Source organism: Mycteria americana, chromosome 21 (assembly GCF_035582795.1).
Source record: "Mycteria americana isolate JAX WOST 10 ecotype Jacksonville Zoo and Gardens chromosome 21, USCA_MyAme_1.0, whole genome shotgun sequence".
Taxonomy (NCBI): Eukaryota; Metazoa; Chordata; class Aves; order Ciconiiformes; family Ciconiidae; genus Mycteria; species Mycteria americana.
Genome location: NC_134385.1, coordinates 8184789 through 8208709, shown reverse-complemented (window position 1 = coordinate 8208709; position 23921 = coordinate 8184789). Strand labels below are relative to the sequence as shown.

General features: G+C 49.0%; 2 protein-coding genes across 7 annotated transcripts in view; one reads left to right on the top strand and one right to left on the bottom strand.

Annotated features, from left to right (window-relative positions):
• Positions 1 to 18462, top strand: part of EYA3 (EYA transcriptional coactivator and phosphatase 3) — a 62877-nt gene extending 44415 nt beyond the window's left edge. For 2 of the 4 annotated variants that reach the window (XM_075522612.1, XM_075522613.1), the window contains exons 8-18: positions 1047 to 1129; positions 2629 to 2812; positions 5717 to 5856; positions 7740 to 7823; positions 8430 to 8519; positions 10341 to 10399; positions 11310 to 11470; positions 13060 to 13174; positions 13603 to 13724; positions 14004 to 14104; positions 14943 to 18462. In XM_075522612.1, the coding sequence (XP_075378727.1) occupies positions 1047 to 1129; positions 2629 to 2812; positions 5717 to 5856; positions 7740 to 7823; positions 8430 to 8519; positions 10341 to 10399; positions 11310 to 11470; positions 13060 to 13174; positions 13603 to 13724; positions 14004 to 14104; positions 14943 to 15023 (1220 nt within the window). In that variant the 3' untranslated portion in view covers positions 15024 to 18462. The remainder of the gene's footprint in view (positions 1 to 1046; positions 1130 to 2628; positions 2813 to 5716; positions 5857 to 7739; positions 7824 to 8429; positions 8520 to 10340; positions 10400 to 11309; positions 11471 to 13059; positions 13175 to 13602; positions 13725 to 14003; positions 14105 to 14942) is intronic. The other 2 variants (XM_075522614.1, XM_075522615.1) reach the window with 2 other exon arrangements.
• Positions 18463 to 18511: 49 nt separating this feature from the next.
• Positions 18512 to 23040, bottom strand: XKR8 (XK related 8). Of its 3 annotated transcripts, none has more exons than XM_075522617.1 (3): positions 22718 to 23040; positions 21798 to 21994; positions 18512 to 21034 (listed from the first exon to the last, which is right to left on the bottom strand). In XM_075522617.1, the coding sequence occupies exons 1-3, from the start codon at positions 23011 to 23013 to the stop codon at positions 20295 to 20297; spliced, it is 1233 nt and encodes a 410-aa protein (XP_075378732.1). In that variant the 5' UTR covers positions 23014 to 23040; the 3' UTR covers positions 18512 to 20294. The 3 variants fall into 3 exon arrangements, with proteins under 3 accessions (XP_075378732.1, XP_075378733.1, XP_075378734.1); XM_075522618.1 differs by having other exon boundaries at positions 22916 to 23040; XM_075522619.1 differs by having other exon boundaries at positions 22713 to 22900.
• Between the last annotated feature and the right edge of the window lie 881 nt (positions 23041 to 23921).

The following is a 23921-nucleotide window of genomic DNA, read 5'->3' as shown; positions in this document are numbered from 1 at the left end:
CTGCATGGATGTTACTTGCAGAAAATGAGGGCTTTTCTCAGAGTGATACTATGGATTTCTGCAAGTCTTTTCATAAGCATCTAAAAGTGATTTTTGGTTTTATTTGTGTGCAGAGAAAAAAGGTTTAGCAAAAGAAAGTATTTCTTGGTGGCACCTGGTTTAGTACATCCTGATTTTGTTCATGCTGATTTCATTATTTGTTTTCACTAATCCTTGAGGGTCCCAAAACCCCATGTGGAGTAATGTTTAATGCAGTGGCCCTGTGGCTGTAAAACCACAAAATCTGCTAAATGACTGATGTTCCCAGAAGGTGCTCTAGCAGCTTCTTCTGTGTTTTGGAAGAACCAAATGCATTGACATGAAGGCTATTAAACATCTTAAAATTCATACTAACAACTCCATGTCTCTAATAATTTGTCCTACAAGCTGTTGATAAAGTATTTCAGAAGGTCTCATCCAAAAAACAGTTGTATAACAGAACATATCTCCCCCCTCACAGGGGAGATATGTTCGCTTTCTCCAGTAGGAAGCACCCTTTTTATACTATTTGAAATATTTTTACTATTTCCGTAATTTTTTTGATCTAATTAGTCTAAATGTGCTAAGTCCAGTGCAGAGAGAATTTTTTTATCAGAACTGATTTAAACACATTCATATGCATTTTACTGATCTATTCTGATTAATTTTCAACTGCTAATAACTGAACATCAGAATGTGATTGTTGTCTTCTCAAAGCTTTTAGTAAAGATGTGAAACCATTTTAATTATACTCCAGTTGCTTAGCAGGCATGGAGGGAAAAGGTTTCTGAAACATTTGAATGTACTGTTTTTAAAGATATGCTAGCTCTCCTTCCCTGTAAGCCTAGCTGAAATGTAACTGGTTTCAAAATACACCCCAACTCTTTTTTGGCTGTTATAAGCAGAGTGCTGCTGGAAGCACAAATGCTTGCACATAAGCCAAGTAAGTACTTATTTCACAACTTGGATTGGTCTTGTCTTTTGTGCTTTTCTAGAAGCATTTAATGCAGTAACTCTTAATTTTACAGCATCAACTACCAATGCCAGTCCAGTCTCTACATCCTCAACTGTTGTCAATATTTCCACATCAGCAGTAGCCAGCATCTCACAGGTAAAACTTCTTCCTTGTTATATTTATGTGCAGCATCTCCTTCACCTTTGTTTAACACCTTACTCAAAACTAGCAAAGGAAGGCCAAATATTTGCATCACTTCAAATGGAGCACAATGGGTACTGGAGTTATAGGGCTCAGTATGTAATTCAAAGTCAGCAAAATTACTCTTGCTGTCTCTTTGACCATGACGCTTTTCCCTTTGGCCTTTGCAGCAAACTCACTTCATCTGTTCAAAGCTGTTTCCTTGTCTGCAGATCGTGTGGTGAATCTTAAACAGGGTACTGGGATCTCTGCAAGAGACACAGTGGAGAAGAAAAAATAGAACTGTTTTGAGAACCAAACCTACAGGGAGGATTATAGGTGGATGTTTTTTGAATGCCTTTGTTCTCCCTCAGCAAGAAAAGGAAAATAGGTTGTACACAAACAAAACAAACAAAAAACCGCCAGTAAAGTAGGAGATGCATTCTGATGGTGCTAGAATAAAACAAAGTCAAAAAGCCCTGCAGCTAGCACAGAGCCCTTCCCCCTGACTGTGACCTGCTGTGGGTAGTACATAGCACTGTCAGTGGTTAACTGCTATTCTGAATATTTAGATATACAAAGGAACCCTTTAATGTCACAGCTTTGCAGAAGGAGAATATAGGAAGTGTGGAAAATGCAATGGATGCACAAAAATCTGTGTATGCTTATGCTGTTGCTTTTTAAGGTTCTTTCACTAACATAAACTTGCTTGGAGCTGTAAGGGGAAAAAAAGATTTTCTTTCAGTAGTGCAGACCAACGTACCTGCTTCACAAATCCAGGTTGCTCTTTGAGGGAATTGGGAGTGCACAGTGTGCCTGAAGAGTGTGACGTGACATTTGGGGTGGCTGCTTTCTTTATTATCAGTAGCAGAAATTAAAATCCTCAAGCACAGCTTCAGGTGCTCAGTGGTCTCCTCCTAAATGAGTAAATAGTCTTCATAAATGGACACCTTTCATCACAGCATGCAAAATAATTGCTTGCTGAAGTCAGGACATGAGTAAAGGCAGTTTATCGTGTAGCTCTTGTGGCAGGGATTGCACTCTCAGCCAGTGCCAAGACCACTTTCTGTCGCTGTCAGTACATCTGGTATCAGAAAGTAAAATACAAGACAAAACCACAAATTCCAGAACACAGACAGTGTGGACTGATGCCATGGCATCCACTCGATACTCCCCTGTTACTGTCACATCATTCATAATGAACTCGTTTTTGAAGAAACTGGAGGCAGAGGAGTGGCCCTGTGATTGCTGGCCTCCTGTCTGCAGAACCTGCCTGTGCGGGGGGCCATTGGGAAGTCAGATCTCTCAACCCTTTTTTGGGATGTCTTACATATGCAGAAAGAAATAGCATAAAGTCAGACTGTGCTCTTGCTGGGATTTCTCTTTGACAGGCATATTCTAGCATAAAAGTCATCTTAATATAGAATGTTTTCTGAAACAAGTGTCCTATCATAACCGATCCTTTCCTCTAACAGGAGTATCCTACGTACACAATCCTTGGCCAAAGTCAGTACCAGACGTGTTACCCAAGTTCTGGCTTTGGAGTCGTAACACCAGCAGACAGCAACACAGAGAGTACTGCATTAGCAACAACTACGTATCCAACCGAAAAACCAAATGCCATGGTGCCTACACGGACGGTGCAGAGACATTCCTCCGGTAATGGTTGGATCTTTAACAGGGTGGCTGCAAAATACCTGTGATAAACAGTACAGTGTGCAGACATGGGGAAAACTTTTTTTCAAAAGGTAATTGCAGCACCTTTGCGTGCTGGGCTGGACAGGACATTTGCCTTCTATTATCAGACTGGTCTCACTGGTGTGTGGAGGATTATGGTGGGCCAGCCAAACTTACGTATTGGAAGTCTTATACTGCTGCGATTCAGGAGACACCTACCACATGCTCTGAATGCCGTAGGGAGAGGGAGTTCCAGGGATAACTTGAAGAGTTGCCAACAGCAGCTCCCTGGGGACCGTTGATTCTGTCATGTGTCGAGGCTGGGTGTTCACTTGGGCTACAGGGCAGTTGATGATATCCAGTCTGAATAGCTCATGCTAGCTCTTTCCCTCCTGCAGCCAGGTATTCAGATTAGCTGACAGCCATGACATAGCTGCAAGTCCTAGTTATGGGAGTCCTTCAGGGCTGCTCATGCATTTTCAAGAGCTACAGTTCATCCATCACCTCCTGATGAGTTGGTTTCTGATGTGCCCAGGAGTACATCCTTTCCTTTCTTCTGCTTCATCATGTAAACTGTTTTTGAAATGACAGCTGTTCTGCTGTGCTTTGTATGTGAGCAGATCTGCATCTGCATAGCATTAAGTTACCTGGCACTTGTCAGGAGGAGGAGATTTTAGCTAGTAAGAGAAGAAATCTAGAAAGTGGATTGAAAAGGTTTAATTGACTATTCTAGTTAAGTCACATCTTTTGCTGGCCTTTCCCACTAATGTGGTGTCAGGTACCAACCGCAGTGGTGTTGACTAAAATTTCCTCACCAAAAATACAGTTTTCTAAACTTAACAAGGACAAGAGCAAAGACTTAGTGCTTCTTCTGGTGTCTTACGCAAGGAGTTATGAGATTCTTCCTGTGTTGTCAAACAGTTTTAAATTGAAATCTGCTGCCTGTCGCAGACTGGTAGGCTGGAAAAAAAATACAGATTCTTTTCATTTTTGTTGGTGCCCTGGGTCTGGCCGGCATGGAGTTAATTTTCTTCATAGCAGCTCTGCTGGTGCTGTGATTTGGATTTGTGGCTAAAGCAGTGTTGATAACACACCAGTGTTTTGGCTACTGTTGAGCAATGCTTGTACAATGTCAAGGCTTTCTCCCCTCCACACCCCCCTCCAGCAAGCAGGCTTGGGGTGGACAAGAACCTGAAAGGTGACACAGCTGGGACAGCTGACCTAAGCTGACTAAAGGATATCTCATACCATATAATGCCATGTTCAGCAATAAAAACTGAAGTAGATTAAGAAGGTGGCAGTGGGGCTTAGCTTCCAAGGTGGCTCTTGCTTGGAGGTTGGCTGGGCATCAGCCTGCTTGTGGGAGGTGATGAGCGATTGCCTTTGCAGCACTTTGCCTTCTCCATCTTCCCCAAGTCCATCAGGAGTACCTGAGCTCTGCCAAGTCCTCAAACTCCTTCAAGCAACCTGAAAGCAGGGATGGATGATGGAAAGCAGTGAGCAAAGCATACAAATCGATAGTCTTGAACTCAGTGAAGTTTCAGATCTCTCTCACCTTTACCTTATGGGATGCTACAGACAGGGGATGACAGACACCATGCCGCAATGTTGTAAATCAAGAAGCATGGTGCTTCCAGCACTTTCCCTCTTTCAGGAAGCAGTTGCCCTCTAGTTGGGGTGAGCAACAGCAGATATACACATGAGAATTTGTTCTTATTTGATGTTGAAAACCTAAGGAATTGACCTGTTATTTCAAGGCACTGACCAAGGAATGGCCCAGTTGTTAATGTTTTCAGTGCCATTTTCTTAGCTCAGGAATTCTCCAAGTTCACCATTTTGCATGAATTTTCATAGGAATTGCAATGTCTCATCTTCAAGACCCAGACTGAATTCAAGCTCTTTCAAGTCCCCCTGTGCCCTCTGCCTTCCTGCTACAGGTCTGGTCCTATTTCTGAACTAGTTAGGCAGATGTCTGGGATGTTAACTCTTCTGCCTGAACTGTTAATAAAGGATTCAGAGAGTATCTCCCATCATGGTCATAATATTCTGCACATCAAAGCACTGATATTTTTTTTTTATTTATTTTTTTATGGTGGTGCTTTACTCTTTTCCTGGTAAGGGTGTTCTTACCAGTAGCAGAACAGGCTCCATAACGTATCCCCATCAGTCATGGCCATGGTGCTTGGCCAAGTCTATGTCTCTAGGGCTGGGATCATCACTGTTATTCTTTACTAATTCTTGGATAGGCCAATGGAGCTGTAGTCTAAATATGTCTGTTTCACAGTTAGCACACTGTGGATTTGTGTGTGATGAACACACTCCAGATAACTCTGTGCACTGACTATTGTTTAACCGTTAGTCAAAGGCTTACAGTGGCACAGGAGTGAGTAGTGTATGCAGAGGTGGAAACAGCATGCATTGTATAGTGTTGCTTGACACAAAAGGCATTTGACTAGTCCAGGAAATCTGGGAGGGAGAGGCATCGTTAAATACTTTCCTTTGTACGCTCATTCCAGACTGAGGGTTTCTGGTGCTCTCTCAAGAAGTATTAAAAGCTGAGTAATGACGCAGTTCCAGGGTAGTGAGACATCGGGGGGATTACAGGCTTTAGGATGGAGGGTGCTCCGTCTTTGGCTTTGTAGCTGCAGTAGCTCAGTCCTGGTGGACTGAATTGAGGAGACAGAGCTGTTTTGAAATGATGGGACAAAGAAATCATGTTTTATGTTCTACTAAGTGTTCAACTACTACTGCATCAATAAAGCAAGATAACATCTTACCTTTTGCAAAGGTGGTTTGTGGCCAAACTATAAGCCAAACTGTGGCCAAACTGTTGGTGTTTGTTTTGGGACATGAGGGGGTGAGAGCTGTGTGATTTCTTTCTTCTAGGAGATGCATCCACGAGTCCTTCATTATCAAGAGCAACAGCAAGTAAAGAGTTAGATGAGCAGGCAAGAAAAAACATCCCTGGGAAGAACAGGGGGAAGAGGAAAGCAGATACCTCCTCCTCACAGGACAGTGAACTGGAGGTAAATAGTAATCTTGTTTTCTACAGGTAGCATTGCAGAATAGTGTGGTGGTAAAAGTCCTCCTCTCTTTCTTTTGTCCTATCTCTGTGGAAATGGAAGGGGAATCATTAGAATCATAGAATAGTTTGGGTTGGAAGTGACCTCCTTTAAAGGTCATCTAGTCCAACCCCCCTGCAATGAGCAGGGACATCTTCAACTAGATCAGGTTGCTCAGAGCCCTGTCCAACCTGACCTTGAATGTTTCCAGGAATGGGGCATCTACCACCTCTCTGGGCAATCTGTTTCAGGGTTTCACCACCCTCATTGTAAAAAAATGTCTTCCTTACATCTGGTCTGAATCTACCCTCTTTGAGTTTAAAACCATTACCCTTTGTCCTGTCACAACAGGCCCTGCTAAAAAGTCTGTCTCCATCTTTCTTATAAGCCCCCTTTAAGTATCGAAAGGCCGCAGTAAGGTCTCCCCAGAGCCTTCTCTTCTGCAGGCTGAACAACCCCAACTCTCTCAGCCTTTCCTCACAGGAGAGGTCTTCCATCCTTCTGATCATTTTTGTGGCCCTCCTCTAGACCCGCTCCAACAGATTGATGTCTTTCCTGTACTGTGAGATAATTTGGGAAATACCCATGACCCATGTTATATGAGAACTGGCCCAAATGAGTTCTTCAGTGGTCCTTGACAAGCATCACTTAAATGCATCTTGGAATCATAGTGGTGTCAATGGAGGAGACATCTGGATGTCTTTTGTACAGCTCCTCCTGCTCAGAGCAGGGCTGTCCCCAGCACTAGAACCATGGCTTTGTCTAGCTGAGCCTTGAGAACCTCCAAGGCTGGAGATCCTCTACCTGTCTAGTGATCTGTCCCAGGACTACCATGTCCACCTGGGGAAGGAGGTTTTCTGTCTCCAACTGGAATCTCCCAAGCTGCAAATTTCCCCTTCTTTTTCCATGGCAATTTTCTGTCTGCCACTACTGAGAAGAATTGTCTCCATCATCTTTGCAGTTCCCTTTCAATTAGTTGTGCCTGCTATTAAGTCACCCTTGGTCTCCTCTTTGCCGAGATAAACCATTACAGCTCCCTCGGCCTCTCCTCTAGAGAGATCTGCAGACCATCTCGACAGCCTTTTGCCGCCCGCTCTCTAGTTTCCTCACGTACTTCCGGAACTAGGGATGCAATCTGGGGTGACTTTCCCAGTGCCAAGCAGGGTGAGACAGCACCTTTCTTCTATCAGCTAGGCACACTTAGTATTCTCCAGCACAGGGTTCGCCTTATCTGCAGGGAGAGAGCGCTGCTGGCTCATACTGCATCTGGTGTCCACTGTACCCTCCAGCTCCTTCCAGCCTGGACCAATGCGAGGGCTTATTCTACCCCACATGCAGAATCTGCAGTTGTTGAACTTCTAGTTCCTGTTGGCCCGGTTCTCAAGTTTATCAAAGTCCTTCTGTACTGAAACTCTGGTATTCCTCATGGCAGCCAATCCCCCTTATTTGTCATAACAAAGGTGTCTCTGATAAACACCAAGGTCATTTACCTGGTGGTCTCCAGATCACAGGCAGTAAAATTTTACCCTAGCAGGGCTCTCAAATTCATTAGCACTCTTAAGTTTTTGCTTTTCTAACTATAAAAGCAAGGGAAGCTTTTGAAATAGTTTGACCAAGAGAGCCTTACACTGAGTGTATAGTTGCACTATAGCGGTATATAAACTGCACCTCACTAAATTGAAAGAGTTTAATTGATAATGTGTTCAGCCTGTAAGATGAATACTGTTGTTCATATCTGTTAAAAGCATACTGCGGCTAGCCACAAAATTAATCCTAAAACTTGCTCCTTTATTGTAGCTCAGTGCTTGGAATATCTCAACTCCAACCTGTTTTTCTTCTCTACACAGCGAGTGTTTCTCTGGGACCTGGATGAGACCATAATAATCTTCCATTCACTTCTCACAGGGTCTTATGCTCAAAAATATGGCAAGGTAATATTGTCTTTTCTGGGGGAAAAAAACATATCTGTCATGCAGAAGTAAATGTTAATCTTTGGAAAAGGAATAGAAAATGATATTTTGTTTTAAATGTATAAGGTGATACTTTTAACTTGTTGTCAGTTATCCTAGCTCTGTATAAATTTGGGTTTATACAGAGCTAGGATATGAATATCACAAACACTTCCCTTCTAACAGTACAAGTCTTCAAATGTCAAACTGTTTTTATCATCACTGGGAATTGCTATCATCATCATAGCACATAGTGAAAATAAGTATTTTTTCTCCTTCAAAATATATTGAAGATTTTTGGATGTTTTGTTTGTGTTGCTTCTGAAAATGCATCAGTCCCTGCTATGCAGTACTGAAGTGTTTTGTTAAATTTTGGGTCGCTCTATTACCAGAATGTGGATTTTTTTTTTTTTTGAGTTGTTTAAAATATTAGGGAAATTGGAGTTCACACCGCTGAATGCAGATGGAATTACATCAGGCTTGATATACAGTGGAAACTCTGTGCAACGTAACTGATGAAAGATTTATCACAATTTACTTCTGCCTGTAACCCCAGTGAATTTACATTTTCTCTTTTTGTTTTGCCAGGATCCAACTCTAGTGATTGGCTCAGGTCTGTCAATGGAGGAGATGATTTTTGAAGTAGCTGATACTCATTTGTTTTTCAATGACTTGGAGGTACATGGCAAATGTTTTTGAAAGGCAAAACTCCACATTACCTAGTTAGAATTACACTGCACCGTTTGTGAGGGCTATTGTGCTTCAGAGCCACTTAATGCTGAAACATAACAGTCTGCCAAAACTGAAGTGGTTCTAAGCACAACCAAATCAAAGAGGTGTACTCTTTTATCTGAGACAGGCATTCTGCAGACTTCTAGTGTCATGAGCTCTCTTAGCTCTATTACAGGTTTCTACTTGAACCTGTATAAATAAAAAGAGCGATATCTGCTTTGTCTTGTATTTTCATTCTGGACTGGTGAGCACTTTGCTTTCACTTATCATGTCTTCAAATGGAGACCAGAGATGTGGGGAAAAAGATGACCTTGAGAATGTCAGGTCTCAGGGGCTTTGACTAAGCCAAGGACAGAATACAACTTGTGCATCTCAGCCAGTGTCTCCGTAGGTTACATTGGCTGTGTAACAACTATGAAGGACACGCTTCCATAGGCAAGCATGCTGTACACATGGAGGTCCCACAGCACCCTCTGTTTTTCTTTCCTGCAAGCTATCTCTGCTGCTCTCCTGTTCCCATCCTGCCTCAAGGACTTCTGATCATCTCCCATCCTCTATCATGTGCAGTATTCTTTGCCAAATTAAATACATCTCACCGTTCTGCACCACTTCCACAGAAGCTGAATATAAATCTTTGCTTTAATCATGGCAATGCCCTATGCTGTGCTATGATACGTTATCAGATAGTAATAGACACAGTAATGCAATCTATACAGGAAGGTGTGAAGTTATGCCAGAATCTGGAATTAAATGGTTAGAAATAGCAAATTTCCTGACTCATATCTTCTTTGATATCAGTCCACGAATATGGACTCGTGAGCCTAATTTGCAGAATTTACAGGACTATTTTAAAGCTTAGGAAGGCTGAATATAACAGCGAACAATTAATTGTAGGTGCCTCACTGGTGAACGTCGTGGGAAAACAAGATGTTTTTACTGATGCAAACAGAAACTTAAATGAAGTTTCCATTTGTGACTGTGACTACTTGCAGCTGTGAACTTTGCAAAGGTGGTAATGACAGTTACCTCCCTGCTCCAGAAGACAAACAAACAAACAAACCAAATACAGTCTCTTGTGCTGGAAAGGTAGTCACTGATACGATAACTATGTGATCAACAATGACGCTTATTGCTGTAGGTGTTGGTTAGTCGCAGCAGTGGGAAATTCTTGAAATTAGGAAAATTCACTTCTTGTCCTAAGGTGTTTGCAGTTTACCTCTGGGTTAAATCAGCTGTGCTAAGCACCAGAGTCTTGGCAATGCCACCATGCTGATGTTTCACTCCAGGGTTGGTGCTGTGGGCTCTCCGGTAACAGAATTGACTGTTGTGTTGATGAAATGGAATATCAACACTTGACCAGATAATGTGGTTTTGGGGTATTTTTGGTTTTGTTTGGTTTGTTTTTGTGAAATGGCAAAAGGGTTTCAAATGACAAGTGAGCTTTTAGTCCAACCTGTTTAGTGACTGTCAAAGTTCCTTTTTTGCAGACAACTCAAAATGTCATAGAAACATGCTTTTTTCAGACTTCTCTGGTACTTCAAATCCCAGTCTCGGCAAGGACCTGTAGGTGCTGAGAAGTAAAACCTGGTACTGGAAGACAAAGCTAATGGAAGCTATGTATAGGTTTGTGGAGGCAGTATGGCATGGCTTGTTGCTGTTGGGAAATGTGAGGCGTTAGTTTTATATCACACTTTCTTTAATCTGCAAATTTCAGTATATTTCTGGATTACAACAGTGTGACTTTATTTCTATTTTTTTCTTAAACAGGAGTGTGACCAGGTACACATAGAAGATGTGGCATCTGATGACAATGGCCAAGATTTAAGGTGGTGTACTGATGAATGCATGAAATATATAGCTGATGTAATCTGTTTTTTTGTGGGGACTTCAAACCCAAATGGGGTTAAGGGATGGAGGTGAGCATTGTGCAGGGGATGAAACTTGGCAAATGGTGTTTGTTTGCTGGGTGGTATTTCTTTGAAGACCTACAAAACATTAAGACTTTCAGAATTATAATGTGAATTATATTGTCCACTGTTGAATGTTGCCTGTGTGGTTAATGACACATCATGAGTGGAGGACCAACACTCCAAACTTCACGATCTTGACCTTTGAAAGTCTCCCTGTGGTTTGCATCCCTCTGTGAGCTGATTGTGTACACTATCAGGCAGGGTGAGGGTAAGTTTTCTCTTGCATTAATGAGCTGAACTGGCTCCTGGAAAGGTCTGAGAAGTGCCTGTCTGTCAGGGAGAAAGAAATACGGGGAAAGTGGTGAAACAGGACCTGCTTCCTGCAGTCATGAGCTGGTAAAGCAGTTCAGCTGCTTGTGGAGCTGCAGCTGTGATGTAAAGACACAGATGTTATGTTTGGAAAATACTATGCTGGGGTTTATCACTGCAGGATGAGAAAAGGTTTAGTGGGAAGGATGCTCTGTATTGCAGAGGAGTGAGCAGTCAAAGAGCAAAGGAAGGTTTTGTAGTGGAGGGTGTGAAAGAAGAGTTGAATCAGTACATTTCACTACAGCAGTTCAGAACTGGCAGCAAATGTAGTTGGATATCAGAGTATGTTGCCAGTAGAAGCCAGTCTCCACTGTCAGGGTGCAGTGGTGGTTGTGCAGAGTTCCTCTCCGAGGTGCTTTTCTAGCTGCTGTCAGAGCTGAAGTCTGCAACCCTGCCAGAAAAGCTGCAGTGATGCTGCTGCTGTGCCACACATAACAGATCTGCTTTTCTGAAATAGCAACTACAATTTCTCCACGGATGGCTTCAGTGGCTCAGGAAGCAACACAAATCACAGCTCATCAGTTGGTGTCCAGGGTGGAGTGGACTGGATGAGAAAATTGGCCTTCCGCTACCGCAGGGTACGAGAGATCTACGACAAATACAAAACTAACGTTGGAGGTGAGTGTTCACCTGCACCAATATCTGAGCACTAAAGAGAGTTTGTGGTGCCAGACTCGGTCCTTCCTCAGAGCTTTTGCCTTCCTGAATGTTTGGACATGAAAAGTAACCATTCTCCTACTGCTAAATGGGATCAAATCTCCATGGAATCTAGGAGGGTACGTCTTCCAAAACTGAACGGCATGCCAGTGCAGTCTGTGAGTTATGTAGATAGGGGTGGTCAGTCAATCCTATATCTAAGAGAAAATTTTGGTGCAAACAGTGTCCCTTTCCTAATTTTGTATGAAAGGCTGCCTGTCACTCTGCTGAGAATGAGCCTAAATGACTTGCATATCGTGCTGCTTAGGAGGTCTTTTCACTTGTGTCTTCACAAAATCTGTCTTTTATCATGCCATTGTCAAGAAATACAGCGTTCACCCTTTTGGCTGTTGTGCTCATAATCTGACATGACATCTCTTTGTTCACGAAGTCACTTAAAATCTTCTAGTTTTGCTTCCCTTCCAGTGCCAAAGTAGTAATAATGATGGAAACCACAGATACCAAATGGAGATAAATTTTCTGTTTAGTCTGAATCTTGGCATTGACATCCCTGGGAAAGGGGTGCTGCTCACCTGGCAGGGTGACTTGGCCTGGTGGGTTGTGGGTTTGGGTACCCTTTGCCTACGCAAAAAAACCCTTGATAGAATGTTTTCTTGGACATCTTTGCTAAAAAACAGGTGCTCAAAACTATAACTTTCAGCCTTAAAAATCTAACAGTGTAAGTCTGCATTTCAGTGTGGTGTAATTACCTTATTTCCGGTAAGGATCAGACCATTGTTCCATATTTTGCATGTGGGAAACCTGGATGCAAAGTTTTTCAGGACCTGTCTAAAGCCACATGGTAAAGCAGTTGGCAGTGCAGCCCACAGTGGGTCCCTCCGTGGCCTCATTGTCAGATGACTGGTGTACTTCAGGGCTGGAGTGAAGCGGAGGTTCGTAAGTCATGGCTGGAAATTGGGTCGAGAGAGGTTCAGACTCAAGGTGTTCCTTTCTTGTTGCATTTACTGACGGGAGCAGGTTTGAGTGTATGGGCTCCATTTCTGGCTGCTTTTAAATTCAAAACCGGATGCTTTGAGAAAATGATATCTAAAAAGGATAAAAAATATGGGGATAAAAAAAAAGGATTAAAAAAGATATCGAAGAGGAATTAAAGTGGGAAGTGGAAAGGGTCCTTGGGAAGTAGTAAGTCAGACAGGGTGACTGCAGGAGTTCCTTCCCCTGCTGTCTGTGGCCTCGGACAACATCTATTGCTGTGAGTGCTTTGTACAAGAGAAATGCATTTTGTTGCATGTATCCTGAGAAATGGCTTGAAATAATCAGAGAAAAGTATCTGCCCAATTCACCACAGTCAGAGTCGCAGATGGGTATCTGGGCTCATCTGTGTCACTGGAAGCTGGTTTCTCCCGTTGCCTCGAGACAGTCTCAGCTTTCAGATGCCTTCAGTACTGTGTTATTTATTGCAGAACAGGCAGCTGTTAAATTGAGTGATGGCTCTGTCTGTGTTAGACTTGCCAGCTCAGCTGGGAAAACTTGTCTTGCTTGCCTTCCAGGCCTTCTTAGCCCGCAGAAGAGGGAAGCTCTGCAGCGACTAAGGACCGATATAGAAGTGCTAACGGATTCCTGGCTGGAAACTGCATTAAAGTCCCTGCTACTCATACAGTCCAGGTATGGAAACTGGAAATGTGTATGTTGCTTTCTCAGCCCTTTCTCTTGCTTAGATTTGCATGCAGTGCTTTGTTGCAGCAGTGTCCATATGTAATACTACTGCTGCTTGTCATAGGTACTGGGAAGCAAAGTGAGTGCAGGAACTCCACTCCTGAGCACCCTTTGGGATTTTTCTGCTGCAACATCTGTTGTTAAGGAGGTCCTCTTAATAGGACTGTGCTCACAAAATTGCATTCCTGCCAGACAATTTCTGTTTAAAACAAAAAACAAACAAGCAAAACCCACACATCAAAATCTTGGCCTAAAAAGCCTCTTGAAAGCAAGACAACAAAGCACATGGCACTTTGGAAAGCTGAGCAAGCTGCCCAGAGTAGCCCTTGGCACCACTGGCCATTGATGTGCTTTTACAAGTGTTTTTCTTCTTTTAGAAAAAACTGTGTGAACATCCTGATCACAACCACTCAACTGGTGCCAGCACTTGCCAAAGTTCTCCTGTATGGATTGGGTGAAGTGTTTCCCATCGAAAATATTTATAGTGCTACAAAAATAGGTAAGGGGTTGTGCTGAGTACCTGGCACTGAGGCGTCTGCTGCAAGTTAGCTGGAATTTTTACACAGGAAATACCATTTCTGCAGCTGAGCAGCCCCCGTGGCTGCTGTGGTCCAGCTGGCCATGTAATAGTGGTGGCTTCTGGCCTCACGAGCTGAACTGGGTGTTACCCCCTTCCCAGCAAGACAAGAATGTGTTTCTGTACTGGGAAGAAGGGACCTGTTCAGGTTTCCGTTACTCTCTGCCTATGGCTCATTATAGTGGGATTGTCTTTTGGCAGGTAAAGAGAGCTGTTTTGAGAGGATCGTGTCACGATTTGGAAAGAAAGTCACCTATGTGGTAATTGGAGATGGGCGTGATGAAGAGGTTGCAGCTAAGCAGGTGGGTTTCTGACTCTGCAGAGGTGGGATGTGGGTGGATGTAAAGGGAAGTTACTGCAGCAGTCTTTTTCTACAGGGACTCTTTTTCCAGGGCTGAACTCTTCAGGCCAGGGGCAGCCAGGAGGAAACTTTGCCTTTGATGCATGAGAGCTTTCACTGCTTTAAGATGGGGACTTTTCTGGCTCTTTGGGGTTTAAAGTTTCTGTTTTACTCGTTTAGGATTGCGTATAACATTGTCCCTGTAAAATAGTATCTTTGATGTAGCATGTCGTGATCATAGCATGCAGCTATCGGTTAGGATAATGCAATTTCTCAGAAGCACGGAGGGAGTCAGGACTTGGTTGCCAGCCGTCAGATCAATACACAGCATCTACCATCAGTGTGAATTACAAACAAAGAGCAAACTGATTGATTTGGACAGGCCTGAACAGGTGATTCAGTGGAAGGCAGTGAAGTGCATAGATTACTGTCAGGACATCGTCTCTGCATGCTTCACGCTGTCTGCCACGTGCCAGAGTTGTCATCTACACAGGGTCTCTGGGAGCCCTGGAAAGGCTTTCCTGGGTGAAGCAGCAGCTCACAGCCGAGCATTGAGGTTTCCATCTTGAGCACGCAAAGCAGCTGATAGTCAATGCCAGTGCCCATCATAAACAGATGTACAGATAAGATAGGCTTCAGATACCGATGTGCATACGGCTGAGGTCCTTCCTGAACATGGTATGCTCAGACAGTGCTGTCACAAACGCCGTATTGCACAACCCTACAGGTGTACCTTGACTGCTTCCATCTAGCTGTAAAATCGCTCTGATAAAGCTGACTTTGTCATCTCTCTGTTACAGCACAACATGCCTTTCTGGAGGATCACAAATCATGCAGACCTCGTGTCCCTTCACCAAGCCCTCGAGTTAGACTTCCTGTAAGAAGTTGGAGCAAAGGCATGACTGTAGCTCCTGCAAGCCCTGTCCATTGCTGGGGAGGCAGAAATCTCATACATTTGGGGACTCACTTTTCAGCTTGATGAAGAAAACATACCTAATGCAAACTGTACAGTAAAACATGACACCAGGCTATTTCCTCAGGAGTACAGGCCCTGCCAAGTACAAAGGTGTCCTATAAAGAAGCACTAGACTGAGCAGAGCTAGAGCTTGTCTGAAGAAGGGACTTAGAGAAGCCAGCTGAATTCCTCTAGCAGGTAGTTTCCAGAGGGAGGGGGTGATACAACAGCAGAATTATTTGTAAGAGCCTCCTCCTTTCTATTCAGCTTAGTTGTAGAACCCAAGTAAACACAAAACCTTATTTTTATAGAAAAATAGTGATGGCAGAGCTGAACCTCCCTCGTTTCGCAAAGCCGAAAAGAGCTATGTTTTTTTTTCCATAGGAAATATTAATGAAAATGTCAAAAATACCTCTGCTGCTGTGAAATGTGTCCTCTCTCCTTCCCTGGGTGTTCAAAGCAGTTAATTTATTACAATGTCCTTATGTTATTTGCTCAACGTGGGATTACTGGAAAATAGAAAGATAGGGGAGTGTTTCTGGGATACATGGTTCCCAGTAAGGAAACTGTTGGTGTTCTGAGTTGATCCTGGTGGCTTCTAGTCAATGTATGCGCAAGCCTGTTAACAAGCAGGAGATCATTGGATTCCAGCTATCCATGACCCAGACTGTTGATCCCACAGATTTTCCCTGTAAAGGAAAACAAAACTGCCTATGAACATTAGACACAGCACAACACTATTGCAAGACTGCTCAGATGTGAACAGAGTCCTCGTCTGGACTAGGAATAATTTGAGAGAACTAAATCTTCATGAATGTTACTAAGAAGGGTACAGTTATTAACCTTCACCTCTGCTTTCCTGACTCCATTTATGAGAGTAAGTTCCTTTTAGTAGAATCAGATTCAATTTTCTTATATTCTTCTTTGCATTAGCCTAACTACATAGTTAGAAACAAAACCCTTGCTAAGAGGGACTCAAATGTTCTAAGACACTGTGACTTGGCAGCCTGGAGCACACTGGCCTTGGGAGTGATGGTTACGCTGACTTTTCTGCTACCATCTCAGAAAAAAAGGCTGGAGTCAGTGTCCTGCAGTACCACTAGCCAGAAATAGCCAGCTGGAGACTGGGGGCTGGCACAGGGCGCTGGTTTTGTGCCAGGTCAGTTTGTGTTCAGTGGTATCTGCCACCTCCCTGTACCCTGATGGCACCAAATCAGCAGGTGCCTGGGGTTTCTGCACAGAGGACAGATGTCTTCTGCGCCCCACCGCATGCCTCTGCTGCTCCATTGAGCGTAACACTGCAGCTGCACCCAAACCCTTCCGGATCTCTGGTCTCCAGCCCAGCGGCACCTGTCTGGGACCCACGAGGGACTGGTCTGAAAGCTTCAGGGAGGAGACCCACCCAGGCTGTGCCCACAGAAGCAGGTGATATGTTTGCTGCATTCCTTTCATGGCATTAATTACTGAGGAATAATTTCCATCGGTGCTGGGGGAGTTGCTGCGCCAGCTCAGCACATGCTCTGCTGTGCCCTGGGAGCATCTGTTCCTGGGCCAGCTCCGGTCACTGCCGTGGAGAAAGTACCTAGAGCAAGGGGTTTGGATCCCCTGAGCTAAGGGGCTAGACACAGAGGTCTCTGTTTCACATGTTCCTAGCTCCAGTTTTGCCTTTTTTTTTTTTTAAATTAAAACCAGAGGATATTCTCTTTCTCCAAGGTGGTTGCCAGAGCTGGGAGTGGTCTGCTTTCCATCCAGCCCCTTGCTAGGTGTTGGCCTTGTGCTCTGATCTCAGGCAGATGGTCTGGATCTGCATATTCCCCCAGGAACTCTCTGCTTCAGGAGCGTGCCGTCTGTGTCAAAGCTGCTGCCTGCAAGCAACACGACCTGTCATCCCATTAGAAAAAAATCTGAGGAGCCAATTTCTGCTGTGGCTGTTCCTGAACAGCTCAGTGGAGGGGATGTCTTTTGGCTGCACTGACAGCTGCCACTCTGCTCGCAGCTGCTGGCCCAGCAGAGCCCCTGCAGCAAGCTGGGGACGTGCTGCATAGTGCTCAGCAGCAGGGTTTGAAGAGAAGCAGGAGCCCATGGGGGATGTTCTCCCATCTGCTGTGTACACAAGATGGAGAGCTCAGGTGTGTTACTGGGTGTTGCCACACAGCTGGGGCAGCCTGTGTAGGTGTGTGCTGCTGTTTCACAGCAGCATGGGCCCCGTGCAGAGCAGGGAGAGTTGCTACAGGGCTACAGCTCCATTACTGCTGGGTCCATAAAGAGTCCAGTTCATCTGGGGTCCCTGTGAAATGTCATTACTGCATCAGCCGGAGCAGATCTGCTAGGAAGTGAGCCATGCTGAGAAGCAGCCCCATTGCTCCCAGGGTCTGAAATGTTACCAGAAGACCAGGACTTACTGGCAGTCACAGAAGAGTCTGTGCTGGATCCTGAACATCTCTCTGCGGGTCCCCAGCCCATCCAAAGGTCTCCTGTAAGCGGGCTTGGGAGATGTCCCAGCCTGTGAAACAGCCTGTTCGGAGCACGTCTCGTACTCCGGCTGGCTGAACTTTGGGATTAAAACCTGTGCCTTAACCTCCCACCATCTGGCGTGGCTGAGCGGCCCTTTTGCTCTAACGTCCAAAGCAGCTTGCAGGACAGCCATGCTGGCCCGCGCTGGGAGGTGGGATGTGTTTTGCCCAGGCACTCGCAGTGAGTGCTGGACCCAAGGTACGAAGCAGCCTGGCAGCTGGCTGGCTTTGCTTTGTGTTTGTTTACTTTAATCTGTTTTAAGGAAATTTTAAGATGTCGACAGAATTTTAGCTGAGTGTGGAACTCTTGCAGCCAGTGACATTTCATACTGATATTTATACGATGTTTCCTTGAATGTATGTAAAGTACTTTTATAATAGGAGGTTGATGGTACATTTTCTGTGTTTATGTTTAATAAAGGTTGACCTGGCTATTTTATTTTTTCCTCTGCTGGCTGAATTTAAGACTTTTCCTGTCTCTCGTGTGACAGGAACAGCATCTCTATCCAAGCATTGATTTTCTTCTGTCTCTGTGCTCTCCCGTTACCCCTGACCTGGCTGTAGCTGAACCGGTGACAAACCCAAATGACAGCCAGCCTGCTGGCCCGGGGCGCTGAGGCCGAGCCCGCCTGCGTGCTGCCAGGCTCCTCTCCAGCTTCACTGCAGCCACAGAGGCTTTAAAAAAACCACCTAATCCACTAATATTTGCTGCCTCCAAGAGCCCTGGGGGAGATGTCTGTGCTGGCGCTCATGGAAAGCAGCAAGACCCCCGGAGCCCGCAGCGGCCCGTGCTGCGCTACCGACCCCTCGGCAGCAGGAGAGGGGTGAGCCCTGGGTGCTGCTGGCTGCGGAGCCTTTGCCCGTTCCTGGTCTGTGTAATGGGAACTGTGCTATGAACTGGAAAAAAAAAAAAATAAAGTCTTTATTTTCTATAGTCACTGCTTCAGCCTGTTCTCTCACACCCCTGCGAGGGCCTGGGCTGGGCTCGGTGGCAGAGTCGGTGTTCAGGGTGACGGTGCTGCAGGTTGCAGTGCAGCTGCTGGCACCAGCGGCTGGTGGAGACCCCGCTCCCCTGGGGTGTCCTGCGGGAGCCAGCAGTGGCCGTACCGGCTCCCTGGCTCTGCTGTGCTGCCCAGGGGAGGCACATGGCGCTTAGATAGTCCTGCACAAACCTTCCCTTTTTCTTTTGCACAAGGCCAACAAACAACCCTCCTCCCAGTCCCTGCTGTGGTGCTGCTGTCCTTGGCCGTGGGCTTATGTTGTTACAGGAACAGCTGTGAAATGAGCATTTCAGCTACTCCTCCAGTGGCATCCTGCTGCCTCCCCCTGCCCTGGTATGGGGGGGAGGAGTCTGCTCCTGGGACAGGGTCCTGCCGGGAGTGTGGGCGACAGAGGCGAGGGGATGGGGCCAATGCTGTGGGCAGCCAGGATGTGCCACGGCTGCTGGCTGGGCAACAGCAAAAAGAGCCTGGGGCCATTTTGGGGCCTGCTTGGGTTTTGGCACCGAGCCAGGGGCAGCCCCACCTGGAAAGCAGCAGGTGTCCATGGCCAGGAGCTGGCACAGCCCCCTGCTGACCACATCAATGGCCACCTACAGCTCAGAAACCAGTCATGGCCAACTCCAGCCTGGTCACGGCGTTGGGAGCACCGCCTGGGGTGTGGTGGTGGGAAGGGCAGCAAAGGGAGCATGAGGTGTCCATAATAAGCCAGAAGCGCTGATCCACACTGTGGCCGTACACCAGGACACAGCCACTGTCCCCCCCAGGAGGACAGGGTCCCATGGTGCTGTGGCACCCTGCCAGCCCCCACCCCACAAACAGCATTTGCTGCTCAAAGGAGAAAAGAGACGGTCTGGGGCAGCAGCAAAGGAGTGACCTGCCCAGCCCAGACCCCAGAGCCCAGCTTCAAGCATGAAGCTTCAGCTCTGCCCCTCAGCCCGCAGCAGGAAGGGAAAGGCAGGAAGGGATCCAGCAAACGTGGCAAAGGGCAGAACCAACATTTCTGTCCACAGAGAATCCACACTGGAATGTGCTTCCCCATTTCTGAAGGGGCAAAGCACTGCCACAAGGCAGGGGCACAGCCCCCACATGCCCTGACCCTGTGCTGTCCCAACACCCTCCCTCGGGTGTGGGCACCACCCCTGCCTGCCCAGGGCAGCTGCTCTCCCAGTGCAGGGGAATCCCTGCCTCCTTCCCTGTCTCTCCCTGAATGTGGCGATAAGGGGCAATCTTTGACCCTAACAGCAAAACAGGAGAAGGAGGAAAATCCTGGCTGGAAACAGAAAGATCACAGAGCTGCTGCCAAGGAGGGAACAAGCTCTTCCCCACCAGCACCCACCTCCCCAAGCAGCACCGGTAGCAGCAGGCACAGGAGAGGCACAGGCAAAGAGAACAAACCATTGCTCTTCCCCCCCCCCGCCTGGAACACTATAATAAATAACAAGACAAGCTGACACGGCAGTGCAGCCACAACATGCTGGACCCCCCACGAACACTGTGGCTCTCCTCAAGGGCACAGCCACGGGAACTGTGCTGTGTGACACGCGACTCGCTGGGTGCTTGCACATCACCCCTAGTTTCTGCCAGGTCCCTCCAGCTGCCCAAACCAACAGCCTGACGGGGGCAGAACCAGGAGCAGGACTAACAACTCTGTCTCCCCAGCAAGTCACTTTGGAGGAGCTGGCCTCAGACAGCAGACTCAACAGACGCAGCCCCATTCAGGAAGCGCTGCCCTGCCAGCCAGGGGATGGGGAACTGGGTCTGGGCCAGCCATCGCATCCGCCTGTTCATGAGGTCTGGCACCGAGAGCGAGAGAAACTCCAGCCCACCACTCCTCATGTTGGTATCCACCTCGTCGTAGCCACCTTCTTGCTGCGCCTGCACATTGGGGTGCAGCCACTTATAGTAGGTGACTCTGAGCGCCAGCCCCAGCAGGTAGCAGGGCAGGGCGGCAGCAACCACTGGGACAAGGTACGAGTGCTCATCAGAGGGGGACCGGCACCAGAGCCAGGACAGGGCCAGCAGCGTGCTGTCCACCAGGATGAAGCCATGATAGATGATGCTGCGGTACAGCGTCCTCCCCTGTGCCACATTGAACCAGCTGAAGTAGAGGATCACAGCCACCATGGCCCGGTAGAGCTGCTCAGGGCCAGGTGACTCCATGAAGTCTGTGCCCTGCAGGCTGACCCAGAGGAACATCGCCAGCCACACGAGTGGGAAGTGGACAGCCACACCGTAGGGCCAGAGCAGGGCAAAGAGGGCAACCACGAGGATGCGGGGGCAGATGAGGAAGAGGTTCCACAAGAAGTAGATGACGGAGGAGCCCAGGCTCAGCTCGTACTTGTCCTGCAAGAAGGAGCGCAGGGACTGGTGATAGTCCAGTAGAGACCACGTCACACACAGGAACGCAGTGCAGATCCCCAGTCCTGCAAACACAGTGGTGGAGATGCTGAGGGCAGATTGAGGGGGGGGGGGGCCCAGCTCAAACCTCCCCCTGCCTGGCATTGCTAAAACAAGCTTCCCACCAGCCTGCAAAGCAGCTGCTGCGGAGGATCAGAGCCTCAGCACCTGTGTCTCTCTCCTGAGGAGGGCCTTCTGCCCTCCCTGAGGAGGCAGCTGCTGCCCGGCCTTTCCCAGGAGATTGGGAAGAAGCAATGGGACCAAACGGCTCTGCAGAGCCCGTCTCCCAGCCAGGGAAGTCCCCAGCTCACACAGGCAGGAGATGAGCGCTGGCTCCACCTAACCAGCACATGACTGGGCTCCCTGTTTCCTTGCAGTGGACACTTGCTCCCCACCCCACAACGGGCACCAAAGCACCTCCTTGGTGGCCTGTGCCCCACCCTCTGTCCACATCCACAACAGCATCTCCCTGCTCCCCAGCAGGCTCCTGATTTCTCTCCTGACCCTCAGGGGAATGACCACAGAGGTCCCCCAGCTTCAACCCTCCCACCCCACGCCCAGCACAGTCCACTGGGGCACGTGAGCACAGAACAGGGGACCACCCTCCTGTGTGTCATGTCAAGGGGAGTGACGTGGGAGAAGAATGACACCTCAAGCAAGGACAGATGAACAGTGTCCTGCTGGGTCCTGCAGCCCCCAGACAGCCCATCTGGTCTGTCCTGTCCAAGCCCGCTCTGACCTCACGCCTGCCCCCCTGCAGCCTCCCTCCCCTGGCCCCAGACCCCTCACCCTGGGAGGGCTCTGCCTTGTTTGTCCGCAGGATAACATAGAGGAGCAGGGTGAGCTGCGGGGTGTTCTCCAGGAAGGTCTCGAAAAGGCGCAGCATGCTGATGTCGTGGGAGAGGAAGGCCATGCGGCTCTGCTCCTCCTCCTCCTCTGCCTTTGCCCAGCACACCTTCCAGCCCACCTTCAGAGCGTGGAGGCACCTGTATGGGGACCCGGCCAGCGGTGAGGGGCTGCTGGGTGCAACGCAGCGTGGCCCTCAGTCCTCACGGTGCCCTGGCGGGACAATTTGAAGCGCTCCAATTTATGCTGGGGCTGCTCCCTCCCCCTTCCCAAGCCAAGCACCGCAGCGCCCACACGACGCCCAGCCGCGTCGTTCCAGCCTGAAACCAAGCATCGCTCTCGGTGGAAGCCGACGGATTATTTCCTTCCCCCGGGAGGGGAGGCAAGGCGCAGCCACGCTGCTTCCCAAACAGCCGGGAGAGCCAAGGACGAGACAAGGTTTCGGGGCATTCACCGCTCCGGCTGGCTCCCCGGCGCCCAGCCCTGCTCGGTTTGGCAGGAGGCCTCCAGCAGCGGCGACAGCACCGGGAGAGGGAGCAAAGCCGGTGCTTTGGGACGTGGGTGGGAAACTTCAGCTGGAGGGCACCGCCGTCCCCCCGTCCCCAGGTATCGGGGTGTCCAAGGGGCTCCCGGGGCAGCGTGGTAGCCGCAGGGGGTCGGGCCCCTCTTCCTCCGCAGGGGCAGGGTGAGGGGGCAGCCGGGGAAGGCAGGGGGAAAGGCTGGGGCGGAGTAGGGGGCCGGGGGGGTGACGCCAGGGGGGATGCCCAGAGCAGGCCGGGGGCACGCCTGGGGTTGGGGGGGGGGGGGGGAGGGGGAGGGGGAGAGGAACCGCAAGGATGCCCGGGGCGGGGGGGATACCGTGCCTGAAGAGGAAGCCGAGCTGGAGGAGGTGGAGAGCGGCCAGCAGCCATGGGGGCACGCCGGGGCGCAGGGCGGGCGGGTCGGAGCGGAGCCAGAGCCAGCTGCAGGCCTGGGTGGCGACCGAGGCGGTGGCCAGCAGCCCCAGCGCCAGCGCGGCCCAGCCGGGCTGCCCGCCGCGCGCGTACTCCGCCGCCACCCACCCGTCGGCGCACACGTCCAGCGCCGCCGCCGCCGTCCCCGCCGCCGCCAGCGCCAGCTGCAGCGGCCCGAAGCGCGGCGGGGCGGCCCGCGGCGCCATCGGCGGCCCAGGCACGGCCCCGCCCGCTTCCCGGCCCCGCCCCGCCCGCGGCAGGCCCCGCCCCCGGCCCGCCCCCAGCTCCCACCGCCCCGCCCCCCCCCCCCGGGCGCTGCAGCGCCCCCCGCCGGCCGCGCCTCGGTCAACCCCCCCCCGGTCACCCCCGTCAGCCCTCCCCCTCCCCCCCGGGGTCACCCCCATCAAACCCCCCCCCGGCCACCCCAGCACCCCTCCCCAGTCACCCCCCGCACCCCCGCCACCCGCCGCTGCGGCAGCCGCACGCCCCGGGCCCAGCCCGGCCTCTCCCCACAGCCAGCACGCCCGCAGGCGCCTCAGGAAGGGGCAGGAAGCGCCCTTGCCCCTTCCCGGGAAGCAGCACCGGGACCCCCTCCCCTGCCCCCCTCCCGGCTGCAGCCCTGCGGCACCGAGGGGTCCCAGCACTGCTCACGCGACCTTTCTGCTCCCCCCATGAGAAAAACCACAGCCTCGAGAGCTGTGTCAGCGCTCACCCGCACTATTTTTTCCATAACCTTTTTAATCATTCACACCACCTCATCCCCTCACAGCGGCTGACTTTGAGGCACTACCTGCACGTACAGCCACGCAGCCGCTGGCAGAGCCATCCACCCCACGAAGACCTGCAGCACTTGACTGGAGCGTCTCCCTGTAGACCCCCACATCCAGGAGGCTGCTTCAGAACAAACCAGGAGATCAAGAGGCATCAAAGAAGCCGGTTTGGGAACGGCCAGCTTTGTAATTCTGTTGCAAACAGGATGATTTCAGGACACAGCAAAACCCAGAATCACAGAATCACAGAATCATATAGGTTGGAAAAGACCTTTAAGATCATTGAGTCCAACCATAAACCTAACACTGCCAAAAACCACCACTACACCATGTCTCTAAGTACC